Raw genomic sequence first — 23,285 nt, 5'->3', positions numbered from 1 at the left:
CAATCAAACATTTCATATCCAATTCAAGAGCCACCTCATTAGCATGATTAGATATCATCCTGAGACCTGCAGGTTTCTTAATTGGTCAAAAAGTTAATCACCACAAGGCGCCATCCCAGTGTCAAAATAATCCACAAAATTACTGTGGATGACCTACAGTAGGATGTTCAGACAGAAATGTGTATGAATTAAGTCTCTTGGCACTCAGAAGCTCCACAAGCGCACCATGAAATGACAAGAAAAGGAGAGTCATCTTGAATACAGTGTTATGTTGCAACTTGCTCTTAGTAGACATATACTGCAATCCTAATGCATCTTCATTTAGCAGTGCTATTGGATTCAATGGGACTTAATCCCATGTGACTGGATTACAGTCCAAATAAACTGCATGGACCATAAGATCAGTCCATTTTGCTTTACTGTATTTATTTAGAATCCATTCATGAGAAAGGGCAATATTTTACCTTCAGGAAGATAGCCACTGGCTACAGGATTCTAGATACAAACTTGTCTCCACATCAGTCAGCCAGTTCTGCATTAAGCAAAATTTAGACTAAGATCACCAACTGGAATTCAATTCTTTCCTACTTCTAGTTTTCCCCATTGAATAAAAAAGAGGGCTATACTTATTAAGACTACAGTATATGTTTCTGGTCCCCTAACCATGAGGCTATTGTCAAAGCAACAATAAAAGCACTCTAAAGTCTAGTCATGCTTTGCCACCTGTTGCATTTCATCAAAGCTGCTGTTATATCACCACTGTAACATCATCAATCAATGAGTGGCTCTTGGAGCCACAGTGGAACGCAAAACTGACTCTGCAGATAATGTGCTCACATTTCCTTATAACAATAATTGTTTCTATCACCAATAGTTTTCTTGCAACTATCTTTGGGCTGAACTATATGTTACACACATAACAAAAGGCCAGAAACTCATTTTCCTGGGGGAAAGCAGTTTGCACTGGAGAAGCAACGTAACAGGGAAGGGATCTTTAACTCTTACTATTCAGAGTGCTTCTTCCTACCAAATCCTGCTCTTTTCTACTGCTATCCCTACAAAGTCCCAAATCCATGGTTTAAGACACCTGGTGAGGATACAAGCACTGTTATGCTGGAAAAGGGTGCTACTCCTTCACAGTGTAGCATTTTCTTGATCTAACTGTGCCCCTCCAAAGTTCCTATTTTCCTTGCTGTGGGTAAACATATGAAAGGTACCAATCAGGAAAATGGCATGGGCAAAAGGCTTCAAAACAACATGGCAGTCCTGATTCAATTCTCCCCTTCCCTTTAAAGAGAAACTAAACATTGGGAGATCCCATCACAAATCTCCCACATTTCCTCTGGTTTGACCCTGAATGTAACACTGTACCTATTCCTTCATACACATTTAAAACAGCAACTGCACTAAACACTAGTCTCAGTTGCATGTATGTTTATGACTTTCAGTAACAAAAAGCAAATATGTAGGGAGAGAAAACTTCTAAACAAGTCTTTTCTGGTGCCCTCCAAAGGTTTGTTTTTGTTTTTGTTTTTTGTTTTTGCTAACCCCATTGTCCCTGACCATTGACCATTTTGGCTGGGGCTGATAGTTGTGGGCCAAAACTATCAGAGGCTACCAGGTAGGAGAAGCCTGCAGATACCTGGAGTGTGGGGTCATGTTTTCTAGTTAGGGAATTGTTTGAGGCCAAGTGTGAATGCCTAAAGATCTGGAGAATTGAACATCCCAAGCACTCTCAAACTGTGATCTGGCCTCCAAAACAAAACAGATGTGGTAGCCAACCTGCCAACCCCTGTATTCCAGCACATCCTGTCAAAACAGTCAGATCAGCCTCGATTGCCAGGGACCATGCTGCACCCTCCACACTCCCACAGAACGGTTTACAGCCAGATTCCAGAATACAGCATACACTTCAGACAAAGCACACACACCCGCCCAAAGACTGTGTGTGTTTTGTTCTCGTCTCACAGATTTCTTCTCGCCCTTCCCTCCTGCCCACCACCCTGTCTAATGTGAAGAATTCAATCTCTAAAGGAATTCACTAAGCTCTCTCCTTGGGGGCTAGTTCAAAGCACGGGGGTGAGGTGGAGGCGGGGCAGAGGCCATGCCTAGGTCTGAACCTGATGACTTGTATATTCCAACAGAAATTAAACAGCACTAAATAACTGTGCCATCGCCCACCTTTCAGCATTTTGATTCCCCCCTCCTTTTACACAAGCTGCATTAATTCAAAGATAACCGCTCTTCCCAATGCTGCGTAATTCCACCCCGCTTCACAGAACCTCCCCCTGATCCTAGTTTTTAATACCGGCTGTTAAGTAGGCTGCCGAAAAACACTACAGCTGACCCAGCCACTCTTGTTCATACCAGTGGTAACCACAGCAACGGTAGGGGGGAGGTAACACATGGGCTTGTCATGAATGCTCACTAATTGAAGGCCAACTTTCCTCCCACAGGGATGAGCAACAAGTGAACCAAAAATATATAACGAACGAGGACAAAAGAACACACTGGGTGAGGAAGGAAGAGGTCTGAATACCTCTTGGAAATTTTCAGGCAGAAAATTGAGACATTTTGCACATTTAGAAATTTGATAATCCAGGCACAAGGCAGATGTGAAACAAAAGGTTATTTTTATGGGACTATATTTTTTGGGGGGGGGAATAGAAATTTGAAGTGTACGGTCAACAAATACACAAGGGCTGCCAGAATGCAGCTCTAATATTCTTAAAGGTTTTGGTTTTAGCAATCTGCTTGAGGAAACACACAAGTCTATTCCACTGCCAACATTCAGTTGCTATTTGCTTCCCAGCCACAGTGATGCAGAATGAGAGCATGAGCATTCAGGCTTCCAGCCAAGGGGCAACCAACATTTTTGGGTATGTCCAGGGGTCTCTCTCTTTTCTTCCCCTGCCCCCAAACTGTGTGAGAGCAGAAACTGACATTTGTGCAATTAAAAGAAGCTTGGGGTGGTTGTACCTTACTCCAAAAGAGGCAGCCAAACCCTCCCCTCATGACCATCTTCTTTAAGAGATAACTTCCTCAGGTTAAATGGTGACCTGAGCTAACCTTCGTTCCTGTACAAAGGTAAGCAAGGACATTTATTCACCTATTCTCGTAACTGTACACTGGGAATAGATCTGAGTCTGGCCCTTAGTGGAGGCGCCAAACTCAATTCAAAATCAAAAGCAGGAGAGTACAGAGGAGGAACAAGCTGGCAGGGGAAAATAGCATATTAAGCAATCCAGATAACAGACCATCCATCTTGGCTTCCTGTTTATTATTGTTATTTCTTGCTGGAAAGGGAACTGCAGACATTTGATACATCAATTGCAACAGTAGCATGGATTTCAGTGTATTTCACCTCCCCATAAACATATTTTTATCGGTGCGGGCTCCAAGCCCTCCTGTTTTCATGTGTCAGTAACTCATAGCAACTATCCTACTGCTAGTCTGACTAGATGGCCCAGTTTATTAGGATTGTCCCAGATGGTTATTTCCAAATGGCAAATTTGTCCTTGTTTCAATAATAAAAAGAAAATCTAGGACATGCTGTCATTGTCTCTATTCCCGCTGCACTGCTGATTATACCTTTTGTATAAGTACATCCAGCAGCTGCCTCTCTGCCGTTTCCCTAAATGCACCTGCTGCCTCTTAAACCATCAACGGAAGTTTGAGCCAGACACATAATCAAGTTGCAAGGAGTGGGCAGCAAAGTCTACAGAGAAAGAGCAGGCACTGATTTGGCATAGCATGTACAAAGCAGAGAAAAGAGCAGATACGGGGAAGTGAGTTACAGTGTTAAAGCAAAGGAAAGATATACTGATCCAAATGTCAGGGGAATAAATCAGAAGGGCAAACTCAAATATGGGGAAGGATGAAGAGAAGTTGTAAAATTTTGACAAAGGAAAAATAAATAAATGAGACAAGAGGTAAGTAGGTAATGGAAAAAGGGAAACATCCTATGAGACAAGACACACAAAAAAGGTTGAAAAAACACCATGGATGGTCAATGTGAGGGGGTGAAAACATGCAAATGTAAACACAGTAAAATAGCAAGTGCAGCTAAGCACAGAATAGGAATTTATGATAACATTGTTTTTGGACATATTGGATTACAGCAGTCTGGTTCTGCAGCTCTTTAATGGGAAAAAGGAACTATTGTTCTTCTAGCGGTGGCAACTTGTGGCTATTTGGCAAAACCGTAGCACTTGTTGGGCCTCGACATTTAGACATGATCCCATAACAGCATAAAAACGATGTAGAGAGGAAACGCGTCTCTTGTAAATCAGAGGGGCATCCAGGAAGCCACTGAGAGATTTATTGGGAGAGTGTGACCATGTAATGAATTCCTCTTTCCTCCCTCTGCTAGAAATAAACTTCTTCTTTTCTGCCCATCCCTCTCTTTCTTGTTTTGTCAATCAAGGGAAGAACAGCAGCAGCTATTTGCAGAGATCAAAGTTTTAACAGGCAACAGAGACCGCCAAGCAGCCTGTTGCCATAGAAACCTTAGTAACCGTTAGCAGCATGTGGCCGAGGCTGGCGAGTGAGAAGGAATGATGGGGAAATCTTTGGACAACAAGCACCACTTCTAAATAGCATTAAAGGAGGAGAGTAGGACTGGGCAGAGAAGACTCAAAGGCTGCTAACAGTGCCATGTGGGCTTGAGGCAGAAAGGCTGGGGGGGGGGGGCGCGAGGAGTTACAGCACACTGAAGATGCAGACGGGAACTACCACTCCATCAGAAACAGCCATTCACAAATCATGACAAAAAATAAATAAGGAGTTACTTTGTTCTACCCTTTTCATATTACTACTATGTGTGCTATTCTGTTAAGTTTTACTCAGAGCAGGCATTGAAATTAATCAACATGGCAAAGTTAGGTCCATTAATTTTAATACCACCCAATGAATACCACCCACTGTTTGCTTACTGAACTGTTTATAGGTGTCAGGAGCCAAGCCTGCAGCAGGATGGTGGGACCTTGGCCCCTCATATAAAGCCAAGATTTAGGTTGTGTGTCACACCATGCTCTTGCCAAAGAGCCAGAGTCCTTTGTTCCGAATTGGCCAAACTAATGAAACTCTGAGAAACACATGAGCAGTCTCCCAATGGCTTTTTATTGTTACTGAAAGGCAATAAGGGGTCAGGGATTAGGTATCTGACTGGAGAAGAAGCAGAGGAAGGAGTGCCTAACCCTTTCCCCTCAGGCCATTTTTCTCTATATACTACATTTGCACTTTCTGTCATCATGCTGCTGAACAAATAAACAACGAAGAAGAGAGCAGGCAGACAGGTGGCCCAGGCGGGCCTTTCCATGCACTTCCTGCCAGACTGGGGTAGGAAGAAGAGGGAGGGCAGACAGACACCACAGGGAGGCAGGGTGAGCAAACAGACCAGTGTGGTCTGGCAGGCAGGTGGCCCAGGAAGTTCTTCCCAGATTCCTCCTGTTGTTGCTGCCATCACCACTGGTGTGGGGAGGGGAGGGGAATGAAGGGAAGAAAGTTGCTCTCCACTTTGTCCTGCTGCCATCACCACCTTGTCAACTTTCTCTCCTTCATCCCCCCCCCCCCCACAGTGGCAACAGTGACAGAAGCAAAGAAGGGATGGGGTTAGGGAGTGGCAAGGGGTTGAGAGGGTTTTTGGTGGCAAGCTGTGTAGGAGGGGGTTTGGGACCAATTGCGAGGCAGGTGCTGGCAGTCGGTATGTTTGCGAGCAACACAAGCAGCCTCAGAAGTCCCTAGTGCAAGTGAAAGTAGGGGCAGGGAGAAGCCATGCCATGAGGAGAAACCCTCTTTGCATATATCCTTCCTGCTTGGACAGCTCCTTTATCTTTTTTATAATAATTTTTATTAAATTTTCAATGCAATTATACAAATGTCACCATATCAGAAAATGGACAGCTCCTTTATCAGTGAGTGTGTGGTAACACCACTTTTGAAAGGCAGACAAACTCAGCTCCCATCCACAGTGGCTGCCCACCATCTTAACTTCCCCCAAGTGCAATGCCTGTCCCTGGCCTATTGAGATTGGACAGCAAAGTTCAGCTTCCATTCAAGAGTAGTACTGCTACCTGCTCTCTGCTCTTTGGCCACCAAAGGACACAGCAGCAGGTAGGTGGGTTAGGCCAATGAAGGACCCTACTGAGCCCCTGGGGCCTTCAGCCAATGTCTGACCTGGCTGGCTGTTGGTGCTACGCCTGCTATTCATCACTAATCTCCCAGTCAGGATCAACATGAAGCAATAATATGGGCAGGACCTGCAAACAAGGCACTTTTAATTATAGGCACGGGAGCCCCCAAAAGCTTTAATAGCACTTTGCCTGTTCACACTAGAACAGCTGGTGCTGCAATTACATGTTGTTGCAAAAAGGGAAAGAAGCCCACCGCCACAAATCAAGTCTGAAAGGAATACGGGAGGGTAGACAACAAAGAAAATATTTGACTGCATTTATTTAGCAACATCATCTGGAATTCTCTATAAAAAGTAAGTGGATAGAGGATGGCAGTTCCACAGAAAAGAGTCTGTGTAGAAGCGACCTCAGACGCTATTCATTGCAGCTGCTTGAAACGCTGTTTCTTCACCCAGTCTTACTTCCTCTGTCTGATCATACTCAGACCACCACTATTGATTTGGCAACCACAGGATCAGATAATAGACCTATAACTCTGAGGGAGCAGGCAACAAGAGTGTCTGCTGTGAAGCCTTCTTCCCCAAACTACCACTTCCTCCACACAAGTCTTCACTTCTGCTTTGGTGACAGGGGTTGTGATAAGACATCTACTCTCCAGAGAGTGCCAGTTGCTAATCTGCAGTTTAGCATTTCAGTGGACTATGTTGTGGGATAACAGCATCCCACAACATATCAAAGATACCAACACCTGTTTTAATCACAAGTACAGTGGTACCTCAGGTTAAGAACTTAATTAGTTCTTGAGGTCCGTTCTTAACCTGAAACTGTTCTTAACCAGAGGTACCACTTTAACAAATGGGGCCTCCTGCTGCCGCTGCACCGCCGCCGTGCGATTTCTGTTCTCATCCTGAAGCAAAGTTCTTAACCCAAGGTAATATTTCTGGGCTAGTGGAGTCTGTAACCTGAAGCGTATGTAATCTGAAGCGTCTGTAACCCAAGGTACCACTGTAGTTGCTGATATATGATTGGCAGCTTTTCAGCAAAACAATATAAAATCAGTGGTTCTTTTAACTATCATATCTTTATCATATTTTAAGTAGAAATTCACTTGAAGGATTCCTCTAACTTTCGCATCCATATCAACTTGTCTAATGCATTTTTGCTGAGGCAGAAAAGATCACTAAAACTGACCTAAAGTAGCATGTCATCCAGCAGGGCCCTCACCTCGCGTGGAGTCAGACTTTCCTCTCCACAGAGGCTTTTCACCCACTCTGCTTGCAGCTATTTTATTCTATCCTGTTCTGTTAAATATCCATAGGGTTGTCACATGGAAGATGGAGCAAGTTTGTTTTTTCCTGCTCTGGAGGCAGGAAACCAATGGATTCAAAGTTACAAGAAAGGAGATTCTGGATAAATATCAGGAAGAACTTTCTGACAGTACGAGCTCTTCAAGAGTGGAGCAGGCTTCCATGAGAGGCAGTGGGCTCTCTTTCCTTGGAGGTTTTTAAGCAGAAGTTGGATGGCCATCTGTCATGTATGATTTAGTTGAAATTACTGCATTGCAGGGGGCTGGACTAGATGACCCTCGGTGTCCTTTCCAACAATGTGATTGTAAACATATCCCAACAAAGGCGGCATTTTTTCATCTCCGCCAAGCTAAGCAGTTGGCCCCTTATCTCTCTCGCCCTGACCTAGCCACTGTGATCCATGCGACGGTCACCTCCAGACTGGATTATTGTAACTCACTCTATGTGGGGCTGCCCTTGAGACTGACCCAGAAACTCCAGCGGGTGCAGAATGCCGCGGTGAGACTCCTTATGGGGTCTTCGCTGCGAGATCACATTCATCCAGTACTATACCAGCTGCACTGGCTCCCGGTGGAGTACAGGATCAGGTTTAAGGTGCTGGTTTTAACCTTTAAAGCCCTATACGGCCTAGGACCCTCATACCTACGGGACCGCCTCTCCTGGTATGCCCCACAGAGAAACCTACGGTCTGCAAATAATAACATCCTCAAGGTCCCAGGCCTCAGAGAGGTTAGGCTGGCCTCAACTAGAGCCAGGGCCTTCTCGGCTGCGGCTCCAATCTGGTGGAACGCTCTGTCACAAGAGACTAGGGCCCTGCGGGACCTGACATCTTTCCGCAGGGCCTGCAAGACAGAGTTGTTCCACCAGGCCTTTGGTCAGGGCGCAGCCTGACTCCCTCCTCTGGCAACCTGCACAGAATCTTGCTTAATCGGTTGCCATTAATTTGATTTTAATTAATTTTTATAATGAAATATTTTGAATGTGTGATTATTTGATTATTTGATTATTTGATTATTGTTAGCCGCCCTGAGCCCGGCTTCGGCTGGGGAGGGCGGGATATAAATAAAATTTTTTATTATTATTATTATTATCAACACATACACAGACAGGAGGCATGAACTGATAAAGTAAGAAGGTGTATTTCCATAGCTGGTGATGACAAAACGATCCTTTCTGAAATCTGATGGTAGGGAATCTTCCCGTTTCTTGTCCTAAGGGGGGGGGGGAGATAATCTGTCCACCTCCAAACTGTCAGTATTTTGCAGGAAGGATTTAAATAACATGCCAGAAATTTAGGTTTCTGCAATTAAAATGGATTAAAGCATCCTGTCACAACATATCTACTTTATAAAACAAAAAACAAGACTTTTGGGATAGGAAAGTGACAGGGAAATGTACTTAATTGTGTCAGATATTTGATTAATTAACAAGAAGGCATACAGTATAACCACCACACACAAGCAGTGTGATGCCAGTGAGCAACCTTTTGATAAAGTCGTGGTTTTCTACAAATGCACTTATGAAAAATCTTGTGAAACTGCATGCTCACTTTTATATATCTAAATCAGAATATATGTGTTTCCTGCCTCAATCAGAAAGATTCAGATGTTGCTCTGTCTGTATGATTAGTTATTTTCTACTTTTCTACAGTTTTAAGAAATATTGCACAGAATGAGCAAATAAAACTTTTGAAATAAATTTGTCAACAGGCTAGTGAAGTAGGAATGATTTAAGTTATCTCAGTTATGTAGGATGACCCATAAACATCTATTTGCTCTTAAATAACCCATATTTCATGATTTTCAAGAGCTTTACTCTTGCCGCATAAAAACCTACCCTTCTCACATAAGTCCAGGGGATAAGGCAGCCCCCAAGGTGTTGCATAATTTATAGGCAGCCCCTAATCCCTTTCCTGTTCTAGTTTTGCATCCCCCTCTAAGGGAATAAGCCTCCCATCTGAATATCAGCAAACAGAAAAACAAAAGCCTCTCACTCTGACTCTCCAAGAACTAAGATATTTTATCTAAGCTTTTTCTACAGTTCATTAATAGTGGGATGGGGTTTAAATGTCCCAAGAAGCTACAGAACCTTGAACAAATAGTCGTTTCTAAGTGTTTGTTTTCTCCTTTGAATGATGACAAGAATGCTAAGCATTGGCAATGAAATACTACTGGGTGTGCAAAAAAATAAATAAATGCATTTTTATAATGTATTATGCACACACACAAGAATATAAGTAGTATATGTTTCTGGTCTTGGATCAGACCAAATTGGAGCCAATCATTTGCTTCTGAGAAGCCCAAAGCAGGGCATAGAGACCCCTGATGCTGCCCCCCCACTATAACAACCGGTGTTTAAACTGCTTCTGAATTGGAAGTTCCAATTATACACAATCCTATGCATGTTTACTTAGAAACAAGCCCAACTGAATTTAGTTGTACTTGGCCTCGGGACTGCAGTCTTAGCCATTATGACTAACATCCTTTGATACACTCCTACTACACTGATATTTAGGTAATCCCATCTAAACCCAAGGCCATTACCACACTTTATATACATTGTGTATGACATGCGCTACATCTTCTGCCAAATGATTTCATTGAGCAACCTCAGGTTTTAGGATTGTGAGAGCAGAAGCAGAGGGGAACCTCCTACCAACTAACATGGCCAATTTTGGATTTCTGGAGGGCCCCTGTGCAAATGGGTACAAAGAGCATGCATGCTAAATAAACATGCTTGAGGAGGGAGTCAGTATTGGCGCGGCAGGTTTTGTCTCACTGGGGGTGCCAGAAACAGGAAACTTTCAATAAATAGGAAAACCCTCAGAGGCCTAGCCAGCTTCTTATTTTGGAGTATGGGATCCTTCTCTCTCCCTCCCTCCCTCCCCCCCCCCCCCTCTCTCTCTCTCAACAGAGTCCAAGACTTTGTTCATCACAGGGTATCACTAAGTGACACAAACGTAATCTCTCTTCATCATCATAATCTCCCAGATAACCCCTCAAGTCCCTCAACTAGTTTCCCCTCTTTCCTGAAATCCAGTGTGGCTCAGCACTGGGCTGAACCTGACCTTTCTTCCTTCTTTCTGAATATAGCAGGGCCTCTTTGAACCTTGCCTTTGCCTTCTCTGAGACATGCTCCTACTCTTCCTCTTTTGCTGTTCTCCTTTTCCCCTGCCAGCCACCCAGTGGGATGAACGGAAGAGCATCAGATGTCCAAACACCACAGCACTTCAGGTCCACCCATGTTTACATCCGGTTATTTATGACCTCCCACATGATGGTTTAAAATAGAGCTGAGCCAAAATTATCTGCAGACGTATTAACAGTAGTCTGTGAAGTGGATCTAATGGAGACTGTGGAATCCAAAAGTTACCCTTCCACTCATGAAACAGAAGGACTCCTTGCAGCAGAAGGTGACCTTTGGGTCCTACAAGTGACTTGTGGCTGATAGAACCAACATATGACATTCACAGTGAATCTGCTGAAAACATCTGGGAACTGAACAGGCACCACTGAAGTTGGATTTGCACAGTTCATGCTGTAGAAATTTGCCCCAAAGTTCTCTTCTGCTGCTTCCAGGGCTGCCATTTTGCATTGTAGTTTGAAGAAAAGGGCAATAGGATACCTGGCAAACCATTTACACCAATCCCACCATTTCAGGGGGGTGTTATTGTTTTTTAATATTTTTTTGAACAATTGTTATTTCTCTGCCCAATTTTTCTAAGAATTTTAGACAGCTGTTTAAATTTTGAAAACAATGCAAAAGCTGTGTTTTTAACTTGTAGGCTATATTAATGAAATTCATTGTGCATGTTGGCACTGCAACATTTAGTGTAAAAGTATTTTAAATTATGCACTTATTATTTTTGTTTTAATGTGAGCCATCTGGAGTTTCAAAGAAAACAGGATACAATCATTTAAGTAAACACTGATCTTGGAATACTGCTTCAGTGGAACTTTATCATTTAAATTTAGGAGGAAAGAATCTGGACTCTCCATCCTTTGTTACATGTTGCCTTACAACAGTGCGTAGTGATTGCAAAACAATACTGGCTTGTATCTCTTTAGATCAGCTTCACTCTGACACAAAGCAACAATGCAAGGAACAGAAAGAACAGAGAAGGACACCCAGGAAATGTTGCAAATGTTTTCACATATAGACTAATACCATGCATTTAAAAACAAATCCCAGAGTGGTTTACCAATACAGTAGTATCTCGGGTTAAGTACTTAATTTGTTCCGGAGGTCCGTTCTTAACCTGAAACTGTTCTTAACCTGAAGCACCACTTTAGCTAATGGGGCCTCCTGCTGCCGCCGCGCCACTGGAGCACGATTTCTGTTCTCACCCTGAAGCAAAGTTCTTAACCTGAGGTACTATTTCTGGGTTAGCAGAGTCTGTAACCTGAAGCATATGTAACCTGAAGCATATGTAACCCGAGGTACCCCTGTAACATTCTCTTCCGTGAGAACTCTGGCAATTGTAGCTCTACAAGGGGAATAGGGGACCTCCTAACAACTCTCAGCACCCTTAACAAACTACACTTCCCAGGACTCTTTGGTAGAAACCAGATGGTATAACAGTGCTTTAAATGTATGGCGTGGATGTGACCTTAGATAGGTACATAGAAATTAGTAGAGAAGTAGGCTGTGTTGAATGGAAAAGTAAGCTCACCCAGAACAAGCAGCTCCACTGACTCTTCCGTCTTGCCCTCCACATCATCAGGTGTGATAATGAGACAGTAATACAACCCACTGTCTCCCCACATCAGTTTTCCAATGTGGAGGTCTGCATCTGAAAAACAATGTAAGAGAAATAGTAGAGTCAGAAACACAGAGAAAAGGCGAAGGACTAAAAACAAGGCTTTCACTAACAGTTGTTACTGGCAGGAGTGCATTTTTCTTCCTTAGAGAAATAAGCACACTCCAGTGAGCCACAGTGCACTCCAGAAAGCCAGCAAACTCTGCTGGACAGTGATTTGGATCCAGAAGACCAAATTCCTATTTATTGAGGAACACACCAGATTGTCTTTTCCACAATGAAAGTAGGACACATATAAACTTATCTCACAATGCCATTTGTTCCCATGCCCTTCAACACGGAAGCAAGGTATAGGCCCATTCACATCACAGGCTCCTGCTCCAATCCACATATACAACACAAACATCTGTAGGGAAGGGGCCTTCACATATAGTTGAACATGCAATGGCTTCTTTGGAATCTAGGATCTGGGTGGTCAGGGTTCCAGATCACAAGAAAGGCTTCATGCAGTGCAAAGTGATTGTGAATAATTTTTATTTCTATAGGAAGGGACATACACCTCAACAACACACAAGAACAAAAAGATCTTCTATTTTGCCAAGGTTTTTACAACTCAATTTTTGCTTATTGTTTTACACTGCCATTAGATGTTTTTACATCTAAGATCTCTCTGCCTTGTTAGTTTTCGTGTTTTATTGAAATTCGTACATTAACCGTTTCGCAGGTTTTTTAAATGTAAACTGCCCTTGGAATATGACTGAAGAGTGGAATATACATGCCTATAATAAGGTAAAGGTAAAGGTACCCCTGCCCGTACGGGCCAGTCTTGACAGACTCTGGGGTTGTGCGCCCATCTCACTTAAGAGGCCAGGGGCCAGCGCTGTCCGGAGACACTTCCGGGTCACGTGGCCAGCGTGACATCGCTGCTCTGGCGAGCCAGAGCCGCACACGGAAATGCCGTTTACCTTCCCGCTGGTAAGCGCTCCCTATTTATCTACTTGCACCCGGAGGTGCTTTCGAACTGCTAGGTTGGCAGGCGCTGGGACCGAGCAGCGGGAGCGCACCCCGCCGCAGGGATTCGAACCGCCGACCTTTCGATCGGCAAGTCCTAGGCGCTGAGGCTTTAACCCACAGTGCCACCTGCGTCCCTATGCCTATAATAAACAGTATTAAATAAGCACACTGATCCTCATAAGAGAGATCCAAAACACTGGTGTGATTTTCTACCATTCATAATAGCCAAAGAAGCTTTCCCATAATTAATAAACTGCTAGGCAGGCAGTTACCATGGAGAATGGTGACATCTCTTCCCTTGTAGAATTCTCCAACTGTGACCGACGGGCCCTGCTTGGAAGCCACAATGCGAACCGTTCTTCTGCTGTCCACGCAGTCCAAGTATGGATCCCATTCCAGGTTCCTCTTGCTCACAGCCTGTAAGCCTGCAGAGACCACTCCCAGAGCTTCTCCCATGCGGTCTTGGCAATACGATTTGAACTTCCACTGCACCACAGCTGGTTGTGTGGAGGAAGTTGAAAAGTGGCATCGAAGCACGACAGACTGAAAGAGCATGGCCACCTTTTTCTTTTCCGGCACCATGACCTGAAGCCCTTCAGTCACAGCTACAAGACAAAAAGTATGAACGTTATTGATTTGTGAGGTATCAACCATCTGTTCAGTGGTTCTGATCAAGACAGAATGTTATACAGGAGATTGCCATCTGCTTTTGGTGCTAAGAAGAAAATGTGCTGGAGAAATACTGGCAGCAAGGCAATAGTGCTATTTAATGCATCAAAACAATACAGTGGTACCTCAGCTTAAGAACGTAATTTGTTCTGGAGGTCTGTTCTTAACCTGAAACTGTTCTTAACCTGAAGCACCACTTTAGCTAATAGGGCCTCCTGCTGCCGCCATGCCGCCACTGCATGATTTCTGTTCTCATCCTGAAGCAAAGTTCTTAACCCGAGGTACTATTTCTGGGTTAGCGGAGTCTGTAACCTGAAGCGTATGTAACCTGAAGCGTATGTAACCCGAGGTACCACTGTACTGAGCTGGTTCAGACGTCAAGGTAAACTGCAGTTTGTCATGACAGAAACAAGCCGCAGCAAAACTTGGCCTCACGTGCTCTCCAATTCACCTCTGCTGCAGCCACAGGAACATCAAAAGCTTTCACTAGGGATGGTTGAAAATGTCACTTTGAATTTCTGGTTATCATCTTTCCAATCTTACCTAAGTTCAGTTCTCCATGTGAGTTTGCATTCTTTTTTAAGCCCACATGAAAATTCACCAGCATTTTAGTGCAAATGTATCCTAAGGTACAAATTTTTGCACGGCACTTTTCCCTAATACAGTGCATTTTTGTCTGTTATTTTCACTTATATGTGCATTTTTTTACACCCCGTTCCCTAGTATATGTATTTTGGACACTTTTGTTGGCTGAAGAACTGCCTTGCAGTTCAGACTTTGATTTTGCTAAACTTCCAAGGTTGATGTAAATAGCTATGCTGGAAAAACTTACAGATTTATTATGGGGAAAGGTATTACAAGCTTCCAAGGAACTAAAAAGCCTGGTCCATACACTATTTCCAAAGTAGTTAACATGTTTAAAGGTAAAGGTAAAGGTACCCCTGCCCGTACGGGCCAGTCTTGACAGACTCTGGGGTTGTGCGCCCATCTCACTTAAGAGGCCAGTGGCCAGCGCTGTCCGGAGACACTTCTGGGTCACGTGGCCAGCGTGACATCGCTGCTCTGGCGAGCCAGAGCCGCACACGGAAACGCCGTTTACCTTCCCGCTGGTAAGCGGTCCCATTTATCTACTTGCACCCGGAGGTGCTTTCGAACTGCTAGGTTGGCAGGCGCTGGGACCGAGCAGCGGGAGTGCACCCCGCCGCAGGGATTCGAACCGCCGACCTTTCGATCGGCAAGCCCTAGGCGCTGAGGCTTTAACCCACAGCGCCACCTGCGTCCCACAGTTAACATGTTTATTCTCACTTAAATAAATGGGATTAAATGCTGAAGGCTTTGAATAATGAAAATTGTGTGGAATCAGGTCATAAATGAAGTTAATAAATAAATAAAAAGTCTAAACCTAACTCTACAGGCTTGGGGAAATTTCACACCCTGGATTGTGTTCAATCTTAATCCTACTGAGTGGACCCACTTAAACTGATGAACACAACTAGTTTAGCTCCATTAATTGCAAGGGGTCTCCCCTGAGTAGAACTTTTTGGGATACTACCCTTTATATTTAATCCTAGCATAACTAGCTGCTGAATATCATAGCATATTTATATGCTTATATTTATATTATGGCTCTTAATTTCAGAGATCCCCAAAGATAAAGAATATTTTTTTTAAAAAAAAAAAAGAAATCTCTATACAATCACAAAACCTAGTTAATGTTTTAAAAGTGGCAGCAGTGTCAAACCACATTGAAAACTGAAACAGGTTGTGGGGGCAGGTGCTGTCGAAACTGCTACTAATAGCCTGTGAACTAACCAAAAATCATCCAGGTGGAAGGATGAGAGGAAGGGAGAAAGGAACAAGTTGTTCAGCCATTAGCAATCAGTGGAAATAAACATTTCTGATAATCTAACAATACATTTTCTCCAAGTGATAGAACAGCTGCATTCTGTGCTGGCACAGTAGACCCCAAAGATGATGTATGGGAATTAATTACATGCATGGAACTCCATCAATAGCTTCTGCATTATCCGTCTTTATTATAGGGCAAATTTTCACAATGCAAAAAGTGCTGGTTGAAAGACAATGTGTTGCTCTTACATACATCTAAGGGAACAGCTGGACAATGCAAGCAATATCACTTGAGCCACCCCCACATTAATCTGCACCATTGGCAAAGCTATGGCTTTAAAAGCATCTAAGGCACCACTAATGCATACATGACTTTTCACAAATGAGCCCTCTGTTCCTGAAATATTTACAAGTCTAAATAAGGCAACGCAAAGAACAAGCTCACAGTTCAGAAGAAGAAAGGTGAGATTCCTCCTCATGGTGAGAAGGGATGAGGAATTGCTTGCAGAGATTGTAGGAGTAGGTTTGAAATAAAGAAAGAAAAACCAATTATAATATTAGTATGAACAGAGTGTGTTCAGGAACTAACAAAATACAGGAGGCAAGTTAATACAAAAAGTAGAACTGGGGGAACTGATGTGAGCAAAGAAAACAAGAGCTCAAGTGAAGATTCAGCGGGCCTACAAAGTTTTTAAGTGTCATGTTCATTTTAGTCTCTTTAAAGGCTAACCTTTCATTTACTGATGAGTACTACCTGCATTCACTGAATTCCTGAGGTGAACAAACATATAATGGAAGCTTCAAAAAACCAGATAATTGTAACAATCAGAGGAGAACCTGACTGCATGCATCCACTCTAAACAGATGAAGATAAGAGGAATTAAATTTAGGAAAAAAATAAGTTGTTGGCTTTGGCAGCAGCAGTTTCTGTACAGTGGAGATAACAGAAATCAGTGCACAGGATAGGAGCAAGAATAAAATGCACATTAGTCATAGCTTTTTGAGCCCTTATTTTGCCCATAGAATAAGGAATAAGGAAAATATAAATTTTTTGGAGAATTGTTAGATTTTATTTAAATGAGCAGAGATAATATTGTAAACAAGTGGGTAATTTGCTTGGAAAAAAATTTCTTGTAACGATGTAAGTGGGAGCGGGAGATGTGAGGGAGTCCAAAGAAGTGACGAAACTATGTTATGATATAAGTAATGTTGTTTATTATTCATGCATTTGTATTCAAAAAACTTTAATAAATATGTATTAAAAAAAAAAATATTTTGCCCATAGAAGTGTTGCCCTTTTTTTAATGAGGCTGTACAAGTTTATATTGAAAACTTCCAACTTCTAGAGATGCCGAAATCAGAAAACTAAAAAGCAAGGCCTGCACCTGATACCAATGACATGAAGCACCATACCATATTTGTATGTTATGGTGTCTTTTTTCACTAGGGAGCAATTACTTTAGACTAGTGGTGTTCAACTGGCATGCCTTGAATGATGGTTAGGGGTGCCGCGGGCAACACTGGTCTCCATCCCTCTTTTCTCTCCCCTCCCCCCCATGCCCTCTCGTGTCTTTGCCACTGAAAGGTTTGTGTGGCTGTTTGCTGCAGTGGCCCTGACTACAAGCTCCCCAGACCAATGGTGTCTTTGGGGCTGGCCAGGGGGTGCTAGTTGCCAGGAGCTGAAGCAGCCTCGGAGTAAGCATGCAAGTGAGTCAGCATGAGGAGGCACCTCTCTTTGGAACAGGAAGGTGGCTGCCCGGAGGACTCCTAAGGAAAGAGAAGGGGAGAGGAGGCCAAGGGAACACTCCACAAGGGAGGGAGTTTGAAAAGGGGTGAGGGGCTGCCGGCTCTCAGGCAAGGGGCAACATAGCTGGGCTTCTCAGGCTTGGAGCATGTTTCCTCACAGGGGAGCCACAGGAAGAATGTAGTTGGTCAATAGAGCCTTTCAAAAAGGTTGAAAACCTCTGCCTACCACCCTAGACAAGGATAATCGTTTCGAATGGGCTATGGACCCAAGATGGTGTACTGGGAAAGCTGAGACCTACAGATGACAATACATGGTGTTCTGTTAATTTTTCTGCTGGGACGTTCCTGCAATAGGTGGCTCAGAAATGTTAGTTTTGCCTATCTAATCTGCTTCTTGACTCCCCCAGCTGAGAATTATTTTTGAAGAAAGACAAAGCTAAATTTTGCAAGTGTTGGTCTCTGTTTGAAACAAACACTTTAGGCCCTGCCTGCAGACAATGCAGCATGTGATATGTTGTAGATGGAAATTAGAACCTTGCAGGAATGCGCAGAGGTGAATTAATTTCTGGTTGAAGGTGGTGCTTATATGTCCCTTGCATGACTGAACTGTACAGTACAGGATTATCCAGAGAGCAGCAAACTGGGCAACTACCCTGGGATCTGTCCCCCACATACCAATGGCCACCACTGACAGCCCCACTGCCTGGCCAGCCCTGCCAGCTTCTGCCCACACAACAAAGCTCTCTACTTCCACCCTTCCTAGAACAAGACATGGAGAGAGTTGATGAGAGGCACAGAGCCACATTGGTACTGTCACTGCCAAAGGGGCAGCAAAAAACAAGAATAAACACCAGGAAGAGGACACAAACCTCATGGAGAAGAGCGAGGGGGCAGAGGGGAGATTAAGGCTGGAGCAGATAAACAGTATGCTTTGCCCTAGCCCCTACAAACCCCAAAGGGCATTCCTGGTACTGCAAACCCAGGAAAAGAACCTCCTGCATGAAGTGTTCCAGGCTTAAGTTAATGGGGAGGAGGAAATTACTGAATGGAATTGTGAAATTTCTCAAAAGCTTTCTTCCTATGTGAGCGCAGACACTGAAAATGTTCTCAATAGAAACTCTGTAGAGGAGCTGATGGTAGGAAGCTTTGTTCTAAACCAGCCATTAAAATGTTGGTAATATTGTGGTATTACTGATCTAAATCAAGGCTCCTGTGGCGTTTCTGCATAGATGTACTCCTGCACTTCTATAGGAAATTTATTCAGTACTTTGGGGAAATTCCTCAGTGGGGCCCAATGATAATGGCAGGGCATATAAAATGTGGTGTTGGAAAGATGGCTCTCAGGCTCCCATATGTCATATGACTTGTTCATGGTGACTACGACGAAAGATTCTTTATAAGTCAGCATTGTTTTTGAGGCTGTAGGCAGCATTATCTTCTGCAGGGCCTGAGATCATACAGCAGGTGAGGCTTGCAGACATTCTCAGCCTGGTGAAATAACTCTGTAAAGAAATGCACTCTGGTGCTGCAATCATCAGGAGGAGACCACACACAATTTGTGAAATGACTCTTAAGTTTCTCTGTTGGTTACCTCAACTTTCTCTGCCTCCCCCTCCGCACAATTTACCTTCTCCGATTTCATATCATGTCCCTCTATTGCCCTCTTCAGCTCCACTGTACTAGTTGTAGGTTTTGACAACTTTCAAGTAGAGTAGCCATATAAAATATCATTTACACAAATTGTAATGCAATAAAATAATAACATTGCTCCCTATCACATTTTATAAATTTATTTATATTTTAAGCTTTCATCTATGTTTTGGGTCAAATGCACACCTTTCAGTGTTGAAAAATTCATAAACTATCTGCCAACCCTCTACAATCCTATGTTCCAGGTACAGTATTCCTCAATCATGATAAAGTGTGAATCGCCCTGCTGCATAGCAGGGACCCACTTCCTGAGCCTAGTGAAAAATATTATGTTTTATTCTTACAGCTTTTGAGAATAATTCTCTCCTTTTGGAATGACTAAGAAAATATTTTACATAAAATAAAACTGTCAATTATAAAATAAAACTGTCAACTGTTCTTTTGGTGTTATGTGCTTCACATTGTGGGGTATTACAGACCCCAATAACCTATTTGCAACTATATCATTTTACTGAAAAAGGAAAGCTCTTAGGGATGGTGTAAAAAAAAATTATGTGCAAACAGTGTCATGCTTAACACCATTCCCTCAGTTTTTTTTTTGTTTTTATGGCTGTCCCGGCACACATCTGACCCCAAAGCTGACTTGATGCAATAAGTGTTTCTTATCACCAAGGGTTTAACAAGACTCATTCAATTACTAACTGTGTGAACAACATCACATCTAGTTTGGTTCCAACACTGAAATGAAAGAGAATGCTAGAGACCACATGCAAGAAAAGTCTCCCTCCCAGAAACATAGAAAGCTGCCTTAAACCGAATCGGACCCTCTGGTTCATCTAGCTCAATGTTGTCTACATTGAATGTCAGCATCTCTCCATCGTTTCAGGAAGGAAGCCTTTCCCAGCCCTACCTGGAGATGCCAGGGATTGAACCTCCGACCTTCTGCGTGCAAGGCAAGCACACTACCACTAAGCTATAGCCCTCTCCCCAAACGACCTCTCTGCAGAAGCAGCAAGGTAGGCAACGTTATATCGTATGCCTGAATCAGAGAATTGTAGAGCTGGAAGGGACCACAAGAGTCATCTAGTCCAACCCCCGGCAATGCAGGAATCTTTTGCCCAATGTGGGGCTTGAACCCACGACCCAGAGATTAAGAGTTTCATGCTCTACCAACTGAGCTATCCCAGTCTGGTTTTGTTTATCCACAGAAAAGCCATAAACCCACCTCCTTCCCGCCTTTCTTAATAGGGTGCAAGAAAGAAGCATTCTTACAATGGGTTGCTGGCTGTTGTGCATACAAAAGTGAGTAGGAACAGTCAAATCCCTCAAGCTTGCTTCCTGTGCTTCTTCCCATAATCCATTTGTGCAAATTCAATACCGCAAAGTGGCAATTCCTAGAATCTTCTGTAGCTTAGCACCACGGCAACATCCTCCTCAGTACCTTGTAAAAATGAACTGATGACACTCATAGAAATACTCATCTGACACATATTCCTGGGATTTCCCTCCCCTCTCCCCATTCATACATTAGCAGAGGATTACCTGAGGGCATCTTCATACAGGGCACCATTTCTGCTTGGATGAAGGAAAGCAGCTGTGTATGTTTGCATACACCGTCATGTGTGAAAATTATGCAAGTATCTGTTTTACTGTAGGTAACCATAAATATGGAAGTCCCTGCACACTGCTTTGAATGCAATAATTTTCCACAGAAAGCAACCTGGAGAAAGATATGCGAGAAGCAAAGCTAGCTGCTGCCAAAATAACCTTACAGGAAATAGCAGCAATGAATTCTTTTTTTCTGAGGAAGTTCTCCTGACCAAAGTAAGCAACTACTTTTCCATGAAGAAAGAGGAAATGACACTTTTCCCCTGAGCAAGCAGAACTGCTAATCCAACCAATACAATCTGTGTTTTCCATTGGCAAAACGTCATCTTAGCCTTTTCACTTAGGCTAGACCTCAGCACGCACATACACAATCTCTGGGGCTGGCCTGTTCTCCCAAAGTTTCAACAGACATGATGGGCAGCAAAACTGGGCATTTCCTTGTGACCAAAGAGAGGCTTAAGGACCCACATGAATGCCACCACCATAACCTGCTGGTCAACACACAGACAGCCCCATCATCACCCATAACTTCTGCCTGATTTTTGCAGGAAGCAAAAACAGCATCCTGACTCCAGCCAGCCTAGTTCATGCATGTGCTGTGCTATGCTGTGCTGTGCAATGCCAGGGACAGGATCCATGGTGACTAGTGATCTACTCAGTGCTTGCTTTAGTGTCCCAATTCTTGGTATCCCTTGGTGCAGGCTATCCTTGTGGTCTGAAAACTCAAGCGAGGCCTCTTTGGCTCCAGCTGGCATGCTGACGTTGCAGCAATCCAGAAATGGGATGGCCGGGTTAATGAGCTGCAGTGGCTCAGGAAAGGCAAGGTGTGGAAGTGAGCCCAGAATGGTTAGTAAACCAGCAAACTTCAGGCCCAAAATGATGGAGATGAAGGATTTGGGCTCTGTTTTCAGTATAGCAGGCAGATATGCTAGAAAGGAGAAAACAGAAAACTCTTCTACATAGGACACGTTTAGGATTCAGAGCAGGGTGGGTAGCAAGCTTGTGGGGCGGGTGGTATTAGCAAGCTCAAGGGGGGGATTGCCACGTAGCTCCCTAGACTAGAAACCTCAGTTGAACAGATTCTCTGTAAGCAACTCTGCTGGGGGAAATGGTGGCCTGGGACCCTCCAGGGCCTAAGGAACTGGGGGTGGGGGGAGCTAGAAAAATGAGCATCATAAGCTGAGGGTTGCTTGGATGGTGACATTTGGATGTTTATTCTACACACACACCCAGCTGTAGAAGTGGTCCTGGGGGCATGTTTGGCACATGTAGTCAGAGAACAGATTTCTATCGCTTGATGGGAAAGCTGCCCGTTTAACCCTGTCAACAGACTTAGAATCTATGGAAAAAGAGAAGAACACCCCCTCCAAAAAAATATAAATGCATGTGCATGAGTGAAATTGGGACATTAATCAGAGTTAGTGATTCCGAACCGAAGAGAGTACAGTACTGTAATAATGACTCTGCCTTAATTATCAATCTGTCTGTGCAGGACATCTGCAGGCAGAGAGCTTTGCCTGGGAGCCACAAAAACCTGCAGCGTACCTTGCCAATTCCGATGCCCCAATACATTTCCGAAAGATGTTTTCCCCACATCCAACTAACTCCAAAGAAATCCAGGGGTGGCACCCTGGGGGAAAAGACAGCCACGCTAAAAACCCACACCCAGACCGAGCTCGCCTGCTTCTGAATCAGATCAGGACGAAAGAGATTTGGGAGGGAAAGTGGGGGCGGGGGGGGGGTAAAGTAAAGATCATTTTTCCCCTTTAGAAAGAGATACGCTGCGGGGGTGTGGAGGAGTTTAGTGCCTGCAACACCGATAACGGGCACCTCAATCAAACATGCTGTTTACTATTTGTTCGACATTTCTAAACCCCCCTCCCTTCCGTGCCTCCCACTTGCTGAACAAGCTTGAAACCTGCTGCAACACGACACACACAGAGCGGGGGGGCGGGAGAGAGGGAGAGAAGGCAGGCAACTCCTTTGGGAATCCAAAAAAGTTATTGATCCCCATGAAATCCCTTACCTGTGAGCCACAGCAAAGCAGTCCAGCCTAGTAAGACTCCATCCATCTTCGTGGTCTGTCCCTCCAGAAAGGAAAAGGAAAGGAAGGGGAGAGAGGGGGAGAAACTGGAGCCAGGAAAGTAAAAAATGAGGCTCCCCGCTACGAAGCGGCTGGCACCTCAAGTGTTCTTTCCCGTTATCTGCGGGTCTTCCGCCACATAACTCAGCGAGTGAATAGACAGAGAGTTCTGAATGGGAGCTACCACTCTGCTAGGGGGAGGGGGGCTGCACTGCCCTCCTTCGGGAATTCTGCTCCCTGCGTCGTAATTTATGCATCTCAGGCAAGACGGTGGCGGGGGAATCACCGTTAGTCAGCTGTAGTCCTCAAACCAAGCTCGGATTGACAATGGGCTGAAAACTTCCAAGGTTTTAAGTCTTCTCCTCCCCCGCCCCCCGCAACCAGAATTCCGAGGCTGCAGGAGTTTCTAAATCACGTGGCTGCCCATTGAAGCTGTCCAGGAACTGGAGAGAGTTCATCACACTGGG

General features: G+C 44.0%; 1 protein-coding gene across 5 annotated transcripts in view; it reads right to left on the bottom strand.

The window, feature by feature from the left end:
* The window catches only part of ILDR2 (immunoglobulin like domain containing receptor 2), a 41,306-nt gene extending 18,021 nt beyond the window's left edge, over positions 1 to 23,285 (bottom strand). For 2 of the 5 annotated variants that reach the window (XM_079974796.1, XM_079974799.1), the window contains exons 1-3: positions 22,762 to 23,283; positions 13,487 to 13,819; positions 12,114 to 12,233 (exon numbers count right to left, since the gene is read on the bottom strand). In XM_079974796.1, the coding sequence (XP_079830922.1) occupies positions 12,114 to 12,233; positions 13,487 to 13,819; positions 22,762 to 22,807 (499 nt within the window). In that variant the 5' untranslated portion in view covers positions 22,808 to 23,283. Of the gene's footprint in view, positions 1 to 12,113; positions 12,234 to 13,486; positions 13,820 to 16,176; positions 16,233 to 22,761 lie in introns of all 5 variants that reach the window. The other 3 variants (XM_079974797.1, XM_079974800.1, XM_079974798.1) reach the window with 2 other exon arrangements.

The sequence above is a fragment of the Podarcis cretensis genome, assembly GCF_951804945.1.
Source record: "Podarcis cretensis genome assembly, chromosome: 4".
NCBI lineage: Eukaryota > Metazoa > Chordata > Lepidosauria > Squamata > Lacertidae > Podarcis > Podarcis cretensis.
This window is presented reverse-complemented; position numbering and strand designations above follow the sequence as displayed.